Genomic DNA, 13,583 nt, shown 5'->3' with positions numbered 1-13,583 from the left:
CAGGCAGTTCTCTGTACCTGCATGAGTCCAAAGGCATTTCCATGGTCGCCCCAGCCATCCTTCAGTGCAGCCCCAGCTCGAGACTCCCGGGAGATGATTCCACTAATGACAGCCGGGTCCATTTGCTGAGCCCGTCCCACCTTGATGATGAGGTCACGGTATTTTTTCATCCTGTTGAAGTCATGTTCTGCAAGCTTGTAGGATGCATCCACCCCTTTGACAATGAGAAGGCACAGATGAATCACAAAATGTTATCATTTTAATATGTCAGCATGTATGAGAAAAAAATATTCCTGGCCAGCCAAAATGACTAGAACTATGTTTGCAATATTTGTACCTTGATGTAATTTTACATATTGAATTAATTGAAAAACAAATGAATGCTTTTTAAAAGCATTAACATGAAAGAGAAGGATGCTGGTTGAAAAGATTGAACTGTGAGCTGCTGAATAATAAAACATCCTTTTGGAGGACTCACAGCTGTATACAGTTTGACTCACAGCTGTATACAGTTTAAAACTTTATTCACACTTAGCTTTGGATGTGCATTGTATTAATAAACATTAAACACAAACCATGTAGAGATAAATATTGGCAAATGGGATCATGTATTTTAACAACCAAAATGCATTCTGATTGTATTTATCACTTCAGCTTGGGTTGCTATCAGTGGAAATAAGCAATAGAGACGGAGAATAGAGATAGTATACCTGAGTGGGATAGGATATTTAATTACTAGACCTTCTTTATGGTTTATAGATTTTTGCCATTTAACAAGAAGCCTATGCCTCTACACCAGTGATAACCAATCCTGGAGATCTACGATCCTGTAGATTTTCACTCCAACCATAACAAAGCGCAATTCATTCAACAGCTAGAGATCTTTTTGAGCTACTAATTAGTAGAGTCAGGTGTGCCAAATTAGGGTTGAAATGAAAACCAACAGGATGGTAGATCTCCAGGAACAGGGTTGGTTACCACTGCTCTACATCATCCAAACAGTGAATGTTTTATAAAATGTAGGTTCTGACCTTGAACAGTCAGTTTGTCTTGACGAGCAGTTTTTTCTGATGCTCCTGTTGTGTCAATCTTCATGACATCCCCATAAATGCAGGCTAAATATGAAATGGCACAAAACATGCACTAAAAATTACACATTTTATACTTCACACAAACAAGCAAAGGAAAATGGGACTTAGATATAGCATATCAATACACATGGCAGTGACGAGAAAACATTTCTGTGAGGTCAGGATTACTGTTTGACTGTTTTGGCCAATTTAAACCTGGATGAACAATTCATTTTTTGGACCACTGTAAGCAATGTAATGTAAACTCCTTGACATTTAAGACTGTTCAAAATAAGTTACTGGTACAATAGCTTCCTATTAAAGAACGTTGGAGTGCATGTGTACACAGTTGTCGTATCAAACTAGATTTGACTGCAATGAACTCATATGAAAACTTATACGGAATAATTTTGAGAAATTTCTGAGAAGAACTTACTCATGTTGTTATTCTTCCCCGTGGGTTTCCTGTTGTGTGCCGTTACAGTGCCAACTTCCTATTTACGTATAGAGAGGCGTGGAAATATGATGTTTGGGAAAGGAACCCAATGGACAGGTCCCTCTGCATTTTTTCCTCTGATGCGCGTACGGCAGTTGCAAAAGCTGGGGAGGAGCTTGGCACAACTGCCAACAGTTCAGCACAACTAGAACTTCCCAGATCTTTGCAAAAGGCCTCATTACACAAGCCTCTTTCCATGGCCGCATGTGATTTTCAGCAATGCCAGGAAGTTTTCAGAACAGCAATTATTACAGTACAACTTTCCCAACGACGAAACTGCTTTTGTTTTTGCAAAAATAGTGATTTCTTCAGGAACATACTTGCCTTGAGTGAGCCTTTTCACCTGTTATTGGCAGGTGAAAAACTTTGTCTATGTCATAATACCCTGCAACCATTTCTAATTGGCAAAACTTCAGTAATGACATATTTGCTGCTACTTTTGAAAGGATTTTTCCTAATATAATTATGAAAAGTAATACAGCTGTATGAGGATTAAACACAGGAGTTTTCACCTACCAGTGAAATTAATGATATGACTGGTACCTGGTTGTTGTTAAAAATCAATACTATAAAGAAACTAAAATTGCCAATATAAATGTACTCTATCGTACACTAAAAAGTACAACACATACGTTGAAATTTACTAGAAAATGCACCTGATTGCTTTTTGAAAGGCTTGAAAATGAGGTTTCTCTCTTCCTTTCCACTTCAGCTAATGTGTGGTGAGCGTTCTGGTGCAAAATGGCTGCCATGTATCACCCAGGTGGGTGCTACACATTGGTGGTGGGTGAGGTAAGTTCCCACTCATCACTGTAAAGCACTTTGAGTGTTCGGAAAAGTATAAATGCAATAATTCATTCATTCATGCATATTCTTCAAAAACCATGGCCACTGAAAATGCACTGGGTGGAGCTTCATCTTATGCCTTTTTTGGCAAATCATACAATTTTTGAAGGAATAGCTTTTTAAGTGTTTTTCAGAACATTTTAATTGGAGGAAAATACAATGCAGAGACCTCATGATTTCTTGATAGGCATTTGTTCCTCTTGAGGAGAGAAACCTGTGTACCAAATTTGTGAAGGCAAAATGAGCACGGGGGATGGCCTTGTGAAGATCAAAAAATTGTCACATGCATTATACCCCCACCAGGTGGACAAAGTACAACATATGCTACAGGGTCCAAGGGTTCAGCCAACCAAACAAGCTGACCAAGTTTTATTAGCCTCAGACGTACCAAATATGCAAAATTTATCTGACGTTATTTAAAGGGAGCAGAAAAAAAAAAATCCTAAAAAAAACAGTAGAATTCCAGCAGCTGCAATGTTTGGACGCCTAAATACAAACAGTTTCCAGCACTATGTGCTTTGACCTCTAAATCATCGCAACAATAATATTGCAACAAATAGTTGGAAGAACTTGCTAATTAATTGAAAGGATGACATCTATCTATTCCAATACATTTTCTGAATGGCAGTGTACACAATTAAGAAAAATACACAATGGCAGATGTGTACATGGAAGCTCTTAACTTGTAATCAAATTAAGACATGTTAAACACCTTCCCCAACTGGCACGCAAAAATTCAAGCAGTTTAAAAGCATTATGCTACGGTTTTGCAGCCTGTCTTTATAGCCATTTTGAAAATTTGAATAGGACAGCATGTTCAGTGCCTCTGGGGATCTGGACTTGGCTGTCCATGGAAACCTCAAGGAAGCTAGAGAGATTTTGCTAAAACAAGAGAGCCAGAGATATACTTTTGCAGTTGGATATTGAAAACCTAAAATCTACTTACAGGCAATTACAGGCTTTAAAGGCACAGATTCCACCCTGACTGTATTGAACCAGAGTAGGCAATTGCTGGCCTGATTGGTAAATTATACACTGTTATACACATTGTCACCCACAACTTACCCTGATGAGAGTCTACTGAACATTATTAACACAAAATCCACTGGACAGGCCTGAAAATAAGACAAGGGCAGAATTATGTGGGCACCTGACATTCAACATCTCATCCAAAATTATGGGCATTGATATAGAGTTGGTCCACCCTTTGCTGCTATAACAACCTCTACTCTTCTGGCTTTATATTAGATGTTGGAGTATTGCTTCAGGAATTTGCATCCATTCAGCCAGAAGGGCATTAGTGAGGTTGGGCACTGATTGGGCCATTAGGCCTGGCTCACAGATGGCCTTCCAATTCATCCTAAAGGTGTTGGATGGGCTGAGGTCAGGGCTATGTGCAGGCCAGTCAAATTCTTCCACACAAAACCATTTCTATATGGAGCTTGATGTGTAGCTGGGGGCATCGCCATGCTGAAATTGGACAGGACCTTCCACAAACTGCTGGGAAGCGCCGAATCGTCTAGATTGTGACTGTATGATGTAGCATCAAGATTTGCCTTCTCTGGAACTAAGGGGCCTAGCCCAAATCATGAAAAACAGCCCCAGACCAAGGGGTGTCCTGATACTTTTGGTCATATAGATTCACTATAGATTAGATAATGTTTATTATTTTTAGTATTTTCAAGACATAAAATTATGACCGAAAGTATCTGGACACCCCTTGGTCTTGGGCTGTTTTTCATGGTGCACATTCATGAAGTACCCTTTTCCATCCACAAGATGGGGTTAGAAGGACATCACAATTATTCTCTCATCCTGTCTCCCGTTAGCTCAGGGATGTCAAACTCCAGTCCTGGGCGGCCGCAGTGCGGTGCCTATTTGTGGTTTCCTTTCAATCAGCAGCCAATGAAGGCCTTGCGAACAAGGTGTGTAGACTCTTTAACCAATCAATAATTTAAATAGTGCTGAAACTCACCAAAAACCAGTAGATACTGCAGCCCTCCAGGAGTGGAGTTTGACACTTCTGTTTTTGCATGTTGTTTGGAAGACCTGCTGCCAGACTAGTTTACCAGGTACAGAGAGAAATTCAAAGTTTGAAGAAATTATGCTACTCTGAATACCAGGTTTTACAAAACACAATTGTTTAGTGCTCATGCTAAATATGCTTTAAACTGATTTACTGTGTCGTTCATTTTGAAGTCACAAAGGGCATTTGTAAATATCTGACATTTTTTTTAGCTTGGCTCAAAGCATCTTGTCTTTATTCTGTTTTCCTGTAAACCAAAATGTTCGTACAAATTTTCTCCAGCGGTAGCCATCTTTGATCATTTAAAGCATAAATTATCATTTTTACTTTTTTATCCAGACTTTTTCTGCAGTGCTGTCTATTCCAGAAGATGAATATCAAAAATGTTTTCATTGAAGAAACCTAGTGAAATAACCTTGGACAAAGCACCAAATATATTTAAAGCTTGGTGTATGAATAAGTTTGTAGCAGTCATTTGTAACAGACGATTCAACATGTACTCTAAAGTTGAAATAATGGTTATTCTGCGTCTGTGCAGATTGACCAGGTGTGAGTGCAGAGAAACGAGCCAAGCACAGCATTGTTGATATGCACGAGTCAGCTCTTAGGACTCTAAGAAAATATAACCGTCTCCTAATCTAGACATGGTCAGGAACTGAAATAAAGACGTTTTTTTTTAAAGATGTTGTTCTAGTCTAGTTTTTTTGTATGGGGCTAAACTGAGACTTGGAGCTATAAAGCTCAACGTCGCTTGATTGGACTGTTTTTACAATCACATCCATAATGAAAGGAGATACAGTATATATATGGCCCATGTTTCATTTGTCTGATGACTTGAGCTGACCATGCTAATAAAATTAGCTAAAAATGTTATACCATTTCTCAAAGTTTTTAAGCTTATTGCTCATGTTTGTTGCCGTTCTGCTGCTCTTTTAGAAGATCTTTGTGTTTTGCACAGGTGATAATGCTGTTATGCTTCTGCCTCATACAGTGGGGTGTCATTTGTTCAAATATCACTTTTTTCACATTTAGATAGATTCAGAAATTCAACATTTTACAAATGGCACTCCTTATAAAACTGTGAGGCCTGACTATTCTGGCTCCATATCAGCAACTTATCACTCTCACCGATAAGGACAGCATTCTTTTGGAGGTCACCATTTTACATTCTTCTTCTTCATGCCAGAAAATTACTTTCTGCAAACATTCTATTTCTCAGGATATGCTGAAAGTCCATCCATCTACAGAACTACAGGTTTTCTGTGTACTGTACAACAGAGCACAGTTTACATGGACAAAGTATTATTAAGGACTTCAATAGCAAATGCAATATCATCTGGTCTTAAATTACTTGAAGGCATTTTTTTCCTGGAAAGGATGTATTGTAATAGCAGTGTTCCATTTCAATGAGGTATGAGGTCTGGAGGAAAATGTATGCATCTAATTCTTGGCTTTTGCTTAAAATATAACAATGCTGGGCATAACCTTGCCCTCAAAGGCCCTGCATTTCCCTTACAAAATAAACTGGCAAGGAAGCTGAGGCTTTAAAACCAAATAATTTGTTATTGACAAAGTGGCTTGTAAAGGCATTAAAACAATTACATAGATGAAGATGAGTTGAAATGCCTGGGGAGTATGTTTGGCAATTCTCATGTATTAACGGCTCCCATGACACTATTGAAATTAAATTGCAGTAGGTTTTACTTAAAATACACACTGCTTGGCAAAGAGGAGCTACCAAGTAATCAGCCCAACCCTTGTACAAAAAAACCTTCAAATAACATTGCTCGGGCGCACCTCAGAGTGCTCATGTCAATGCATTGATCTCAAAATGCAGCCGTGTACTGTGAATCAGCTCCAGTAAATTCGTTTTTCTTTATTTCGGTCCGGAAAACCCCGAGGCATTTCATGGGATGGCCAGTCCTGCGTCCGATAAATTGTTTTCTCCTCACATTTCCTATCTGTAAAAACTGCAGCCTCTCGCCACCCCAAACCCCCCCCCCCCCAAACAAAGAACAGTCAGACCCCAACGACTGTCCTGACTGTCTGGCCCCTCCCCCTTCCCCAGCGGATTCATATAAATGTGCGGCACAAGCGAGTTGCAAGGTGGGTTCCTCAGAGACCACCAATGTATTCAGCCCTAGCAGACAGGCTTCATTGCCAGCTGGGCTGGAAAATTCCACTGCCTTGTTTTTTTGCCATCTAAAAGCAAGGTCAGGCCAGTCGGAGATGGATTCACAGCCTGATTGAAGCTGATATTTTAATTGCTCTCGCCAAAGCAGAATCTCATTCATTCTCTGCGACTCTGTGTCAGTGCTTTTAATTCCCCGTCAGAACAGGTACTTTCAAGTGATAAAATATTTTGCATGAATAATTTTACTTAGTTGTAAAAAAAAAGTACCTGTATGAGTGCTTGTACGATAAAATTTGCGGTGTAAGGGATGAATGTTAATTCAAAAAGGTGTCTGCATTATGTACAGGTCATTACTGGCCAAACGAATATTCTTCAACCTGTGAAATTCATTTAACAAAAGGTTGTGCTTAAATCATGGTCCACTGTGAGCACCTCAAAAGCAAACTTATACAAAATATTACAAATAATACCATTACAATTTAGTCATTTAGCCAAAGTGCCTTTACGAAATGTGGAAAATAACATGCCTAGAGACACCTCTTTAAATGTGCTTGCAAAACGTCTACGCCATGAGAAAAAAATGCTTTAACAATTTAAAAAAAAGTTTAAGAAGAGTCATTGAACAATATTAACAAAACCGCTCAAGTTTTACCCTTGAAAGAAGGTAGACCTGATGTTGTCTCAGCACATTAACATTTAGGCCAACCTATTATAGAATTGCCCACAAGTCATATGGTTCCTGAGTTTGAAAGAGCACACTTATTAAATGAACGTAAATACACTGTTAATGGGACAAATTACTCTCACAGAAAAACAATCCTATAGCAAGCATGTTTCAGACATCTAGATAGAGGGGTGTACTGAATACCAATCATGAAACACATTTGTTAATCATAACTCACTTATAGTAGGCAGCATGGAAAGTGGTTCGGGAGCTAATTTTGTTTAAAAATTTTGCAAGTTCAAATCTCGTGTGGTATGGGAAACTTTTTAAAACCCGAACTGCATTTAACATCTGGTTGCATATGTAGATAATGCGAAAACGTAGGCAACTCACGACGGGCTGGGATTTCTGAACAAATAAACACCAATAATCGTAGAAAATAGGCTCCTCTGAGTTGTGGGTCCTCTCTGTCTCCGATAACTTCACGCAACAGCCCAGAGTAAACACTGCACATGCTCAGTGCACCACGGCTCTCACCGAGGCTTTGGACCTGTGTGTGTCACAGTTGGGTGTTTAAGGGCTCAGTCTGTAAATCTGGGATGCACTGTGCAGTGGATGAAGGGATGGATGGAATTTGGGGGAATGGATGAAGCGAGTGGCTCCCGGCGCTGCCTGTGCTTTTTTTTGGGACACGGTGACTGACGTCTGGCCCCAGGGAGGAAACATGGCTGAGCCGCCAAGGAACGACGGTTTCTTGGCTTGTCTCAGACGTTTCTTGTGATGCTGTGACCACCATTGTGAACATAAAGACGATAATTGTCAAATTCATAATTTAGCATGTCATGTGCTGGCTGCATGGGCTAGATTATACTTGCTGAATGGTTAATAGTTGCAAATGTTTTATGCGTTTATGTAAGTTGTTTTGTCCAATTAGCACCAGACAAACTATGTGTTGGATCACAGTTTCCATGTAATACCACCCATAAAATCAAATGACTATTTAGTCACTGGAATGATGGGAAATTGGAGACATGCAGTAATTTTGCACAGCCGGGTTATTTACTGAACACAAGAAGGATTTTTTCTTCAAAGTAGCATTGCCAGCATCCTGACTCCAAGTTACAATATATGCTTCAGGCCAAGTTCAAATTCTGTGTGTACACAAACTTCGAAACAGCCAACTGGGCTGCATCATGAAATAGTCTGTGACCTATTACTTTCTGCAATCAAAGAGACTTTGTGATTATGAGCATTCCTTTAATTAAAGTTGAAATTCTTGGGATTCTGTCTGGAGGGTCTGGAGCCGAGCTCATAAAACAAACCCTCTGAACACAACTGGCTATGGAATAATGCAGCAGGAATCCAGTCTTGCACACCGCAAACGTGTATTGTTGATGTTCATGCCCTGAGAGATGTGAAAGAAAGCTCTCTTCTGCTCATATTTGCACTGTGGTGGAGTGCACCTTTGTGCACACATCAAAGGAAAAATATAACATTCCGTCTGTAGCTTCCAGTCTAGCTGGCCTCACATAACTCGTAGTGTGAGTATGACACGAGTAAAACCTCTCTCTTTTTGCTCAAATGACAACTTGTGGAACTTTCCCGTAACTTGGATTCACAAAGATGTCTGTACCATGATCTATTCAACATCGTTGCATCCCCAGTAATTCACACCCTTGAAATAAGTAAATGGTTCCGAGCTGAGATATGTCACACAAACCAGTGTATTTATTGTATAATGGTGTGCCCCACCTCCCCAGGGCTACTGGAACTCTCTTGAGGAGTAGGGTGGTTAGTACTCATGGTACAGGGCCCATCGTATGTGTCTGTGTCACAGTGGCACATTCACAGACAAGCACTAACAGATGTTAGGATTTGTAGCAGACACTGCCTCACAGTCCCAGCATGCCCGTTTAACATCACAGGCAAGGACAGGCACTGAGGTACAGAAACGAAAGCTACCGCATGCCTAGAGATACATGTACTTTATACGCAAGTGTCTTTGTCAAATGTATCTCAATTTATTTGGAGGACAAGAACAGAAAAGCATTTGCCTGCCAGCTGACAGTTGGCTGTTAATGGCTGGGCACGCTCAGTGCTGAGGTCTAGGCGACTGTGCCAGAATGGCACAGATAATTCGGCTGTCCTCTGCAGACCCGCCATCTGCCACAGCAAGGGGGGCATGCCCATGGTGAGATTCTCTCTGACCCCCTCTTCCTGGGTATGCAAGTGCCATCCTGCTGCTCGTGAGTGGTATTTAGTGATGTCACAGAAAAACATCAAGACCTGTCTTGAGACTCTAATTATGAACCAGGTTCAGAGATAAACCTTCTCTTCACTTCTCCATGTATTTGGAATCAGGAGCACAATGGCTCATTACCTTCGTAAAATGTCACAATAGTGTGTGTGCCTGGGACTAGGACAAGAAATGGTGTCAGTCCAAATCCAAAGCCACCACCTGTAAATGAATTATGACATCTGGGATCCCCTACTGTTTTGATGGCACATCAAACAGGTTTCTGAACAAAGGCTGGGAAAATAGCCGGTGATGACATGTTGCAAATCAAACCACATCATTACCCATCTGTAGCAATTGGGATTCTTGTAAGAAGAATCAGTCAGCATGAAAATTTCTTGGGGTGTTTCAATGAAAATTGACATGAAGATTGGATAAATAACTGAATGCAGTGTTTTTTCAGTCAGTCAGTGTGAATGTCTTGCTAGCTCTTTAAGGCACTTATATACTTTGTCCAGCCACAATATTATCTTGTATACACAGAAAAATAAGGTTTTTATTTCCTTTCACAGGGATCAGGATACAAGTTGTCATCAGTCTACATTAAATACAAAATACTCAAGTAGATTCAATAACATGCCATTTAATGTAGTCAGATGTGCTTTTATTGTCAGAATTCTGAAGGAATAGGTTTATTTTCTTTTTCCAAGATAATTTTTTTTGAATAAACTTATTTTTCCATGGGGTATGGCATTCAATTGTACAATTTCCATAAATTATGTTTTTAAATGGACTATTTCCAAAAGACATGTTCTCTCTCCAGCATTTTCAACCATAAAATGGATAACTGATGCATGAGATAGAACAAGTTCATTGTGAAACCACACCCATTTATAAGGAGACCCCAGGACAAATTTTACTGGTCACATTTATCTCTCTGCTTTGACAAATCTTTGTGTGCATCACAGTTTTAGTTACCATTCTACATGTGCCCCTAATGAGAACTAACTTCAAAGACACATATTTATCATCTATGACCTCATTTTCAAGTGACATGCACCATATGTTTAATTTCACTGAGAACCTTTCCCATGGAGATGCATTAAAATGTCCAGTAAGCACAGTGCCTGAACAGTCTATGAAAGCACAAAAATGTAAGATTTGCCTACTAACCAATAAAAGTGATTTGCAAGTGTGTTAGAAAGCTCATGAGCTATAGTTGTTATTAATTCACACAAAAGCTTGCCAGCAAACCACATTATTCCAGACCTCAAAGGATAAAAACTTTACAACGCGGATTCACATTATTAAATCAATAGATAATCCGAATGCTCACATATCTTTCAGATAAGTGGGTTTTCAGTCTTAGCAGAGGCTCAAGCATTTTGTTTTTATTGTTGATAAATGTCAGTTACATTTTATGGTCTGGAGAAATTCACAATTAATTATCTTGCAAATTAATCTACAAATACCATTGTGATTAAAATCACTCCTCTGAGTCAGCTTTGCATGGGATGTACTCATATCACATTATGTATTTTGCACAGTAGCCTTGCTTTCTCCCTTACTATATCTCTTGTTGACATGGACTGCCACTGGAAGCTTTAACAAAAGATTCGCTGTAAACATCAGCTCATCCATGGCTCTACTCCCAGAATCCTTCACTCCGCTGTCACGTTTCCTTCCTTCTTTGACATGGATTCTGCAATTTGTGCCCTTCTCCGTGCCATCTGCTCTGACGGGCCATCATCTCAGAGTGAACGGGACCATCTGCTAGCACTCTCCCCGAGTCAAACCCTTTCCTTGGGGCTATGAAGTGGCATGGCTGTAAAACCTGAATAGTAATAGCCTCGGGGAATTGGACGTTCGGAGGAGGATGGCACCTAGCTCTGCATGGCATCCTCGAAAAAAATAATGGTGAGGTGCTCCAAGTGAAGGAGGAGCTGAAAACAGGAGGGAGATTTGCTCAAGATCAATTTTTTGTGGGATTTATGTCAAAGTCAAATTAGACAGCATATGATCCACGAAAATCATTGTTTGGTTGGCACACATTGCATGGGAAAGCCCCAAAATTAGCAATCCACCCTACACTTAGCTTTAACTTACATTTCAGACCTGGTCTGAGCAGGTGGGGAATGAGGGCACATATCGTAAACCAAGAGGTCCCGGAAAATTGCAATGAGCTATACCAGAATTGCAGTCCGCTGCTCGATCTTGACTGACACTCCCCCAGCAGTGAAAGCAAGGCGAGTCAGGAAATGACCAAAAAGCTCAGGTATGTCAAAATCCATAACAAAAACACCACTTCTCATAACATGCCATGCGCTGGCCGAAAAATAGAGCCCTTAGTGTTAATACCACTTGTTCAAAAGAGACTGTTTTATGAAATGTAATCAGTACCTATGCTGACAGGAAGCCAAGTCTCAAACATATATACTTCATTTAGAATACATTTACAACACTCTTAAGCCATTGACTGTCACCACAAAAGTCATTAGCTTTGCAATTAATGTTGCAGCAAATTACTATATTTATGTGAGAATGGCTTCAACAGCTTAAGATACTTTCAATTTGAAAGCGAAGGATTATGTAACAATTTGAGCACGGGTCTCAGTGGAAATAAGCAACATTACAGACCATGCGCATGCAACAATTTAATGTACAGGGATTAAAAGCTCCCAGTGTCACATTTCACACACTTTATAATAGATTAACATTTTCCTAAAAGACAAAACAGTGAGCTCTTTAAATTGATAATTGCTTTGAAATATTTTGGCAGAAAAATCATGCAATAATTCCAAAAAATTCCTACTTATTGTGGTACTGCAGATGCCAGTTAGATAGAAAGGCAGAAGGAGATATTATATATTTATATGTTTCTGGCTCTGGTGAATGATGGAGACTCCTAGAATTCCAGTACTGGATTTCAGAGGTCAATACTTGGATTTTTGCAAGAATAGTTTTTCACGTCATTGAGTTACAGAGCAGGACAACTCAAAAACCAATACTACAAGAAAACAATATTTTTCTTCAGTCTTGACTCCTGATCAGCCAAACAAATGTGAAGGCAGTAAAAACCTTTATGTAACTGGTGATGTTGGTCATCATGCAACATAACTGGATAACCTAGTGTACTTTAGGAAATTGAGTTGAGTGTGTGCAAACTACAAGGGACAATGAGAATGGGTAAAGGAACTAATGAGGGTATTATGTTTTGCATTTCAGTACTGGTATTGTCAGGGGACTTACATAATGTCAGGTAGGTAATTCATGTTTAATGATAAAACTTTGAGAAAGCATGTGCTCTGCCAGTTTAAATGTAATAACATGAAGCCAGATTTTGAATAGAAACTAAACCTGTTACCAATGTTGAGGAAATTCAACCAAGCTGGTAGGAGTCAGTGAATTGCAGTGACTTGCTCAAACTAGACAGGACAGACACACTGAATAAATGTAAAGTTCAAGAATAAAAAACTCTTGCCTCAGTGAATATTCATATAGAGGACACTATTTTTCATGATTTATTTAGAAATTTGGTTCAGGATAAAACCCCCGAGATGAAACATAAATTTTATGTTCTGTAATGTCTACATACATACAATGTAAAATGCTGACATAAAAAAGAAAAACAAATGACAAGTAATTAAGAATCAGCATAATAGCTTGGAATGAAAATTCTGTAATTGTGTTAAAATGAACTACACTTGTATTTTTACTTCTGAGATGACATACTTGGCCATTATTTAAATGTTCATAAGTCATTTTGACAAGAAATTACTCTCATGTAGATTATTACCACAGCAAATATGACAGCCAAACATGAAGTAATCTATACACAGCGACTTGACTTGATTTCCCCCAGCTTAGCAGCATGTCTGTCTGTCTGTCCTCAGTTTTGTTGAATGGTAATGGTTCTTCTTGTTCCTGTTACCATAGCAATGTTATACCATGAAAATAGGCAGAGCTGCGGCTTCGCTGGCAAACTCAATCCAGATAAATTGCAGTCCACTGACTGGACTGTGGACTGACTGACTGGAGTTGATTAATTCCATCACTGGGCTGTGTTTGCTAACAGATTCCACGTGACACTGAGCAGGTACTAAAGACCGGA

General features: G+C 39.4%; 1 protein-coding gene across 4 annotated transcripts in view; it reads right to left on the bottom strand.

The window, feature by feature from the left end:
* LOC135263033 (lysozyme g-like) overlaps positions 1-13,583 on the bottom strand; it is a 34,021-nt gene that overhangs the window by 1,579 nt on the left and 18,859 nt on the right. For 2 of the 4 annotated variants that reach the window (XM_064350591.1, XM_064350590.1), the window contains 2 exons: positions 1,032-1,115; positions 18-214 (listed from right to left, as the gene is read on the bottom strand). In XM_064350591.1, coding sequence (XP_064206661.1) covers positions 18-214; positions 1,032-1,095 — 261 coding nt within the window. In that variant the 5' untranslated portion in view covers positions 1,096-1,115. Of the gene's footprint in view, positions 1-17; positions 215-1,031; positions 1,156-1,506; positions 1,565-13,583 lie in introns of those variants that run through there. The other 2 variants (XM_064350589.1, XM_064350588.1) reach the window with 2 other exon arrangements.

The sequence above is a fragment of the Anguilla rostrata genome, chromosome 9 (assembly GCF_018555375.3).
Source record: "Anguilla rostrata isolate EN2019 chromosome 9, ASM1855537v3, whole genome shotgun sequence".
NCBI lineage: Eukaryota > Metazoa > Chordata > Actinopteri > Anguilliformes > Anguillidae > Anguilla > Anguilla rostrata.
This window is presented reverse-complemented; position numbering and strand designations above follow the sequence as displayed.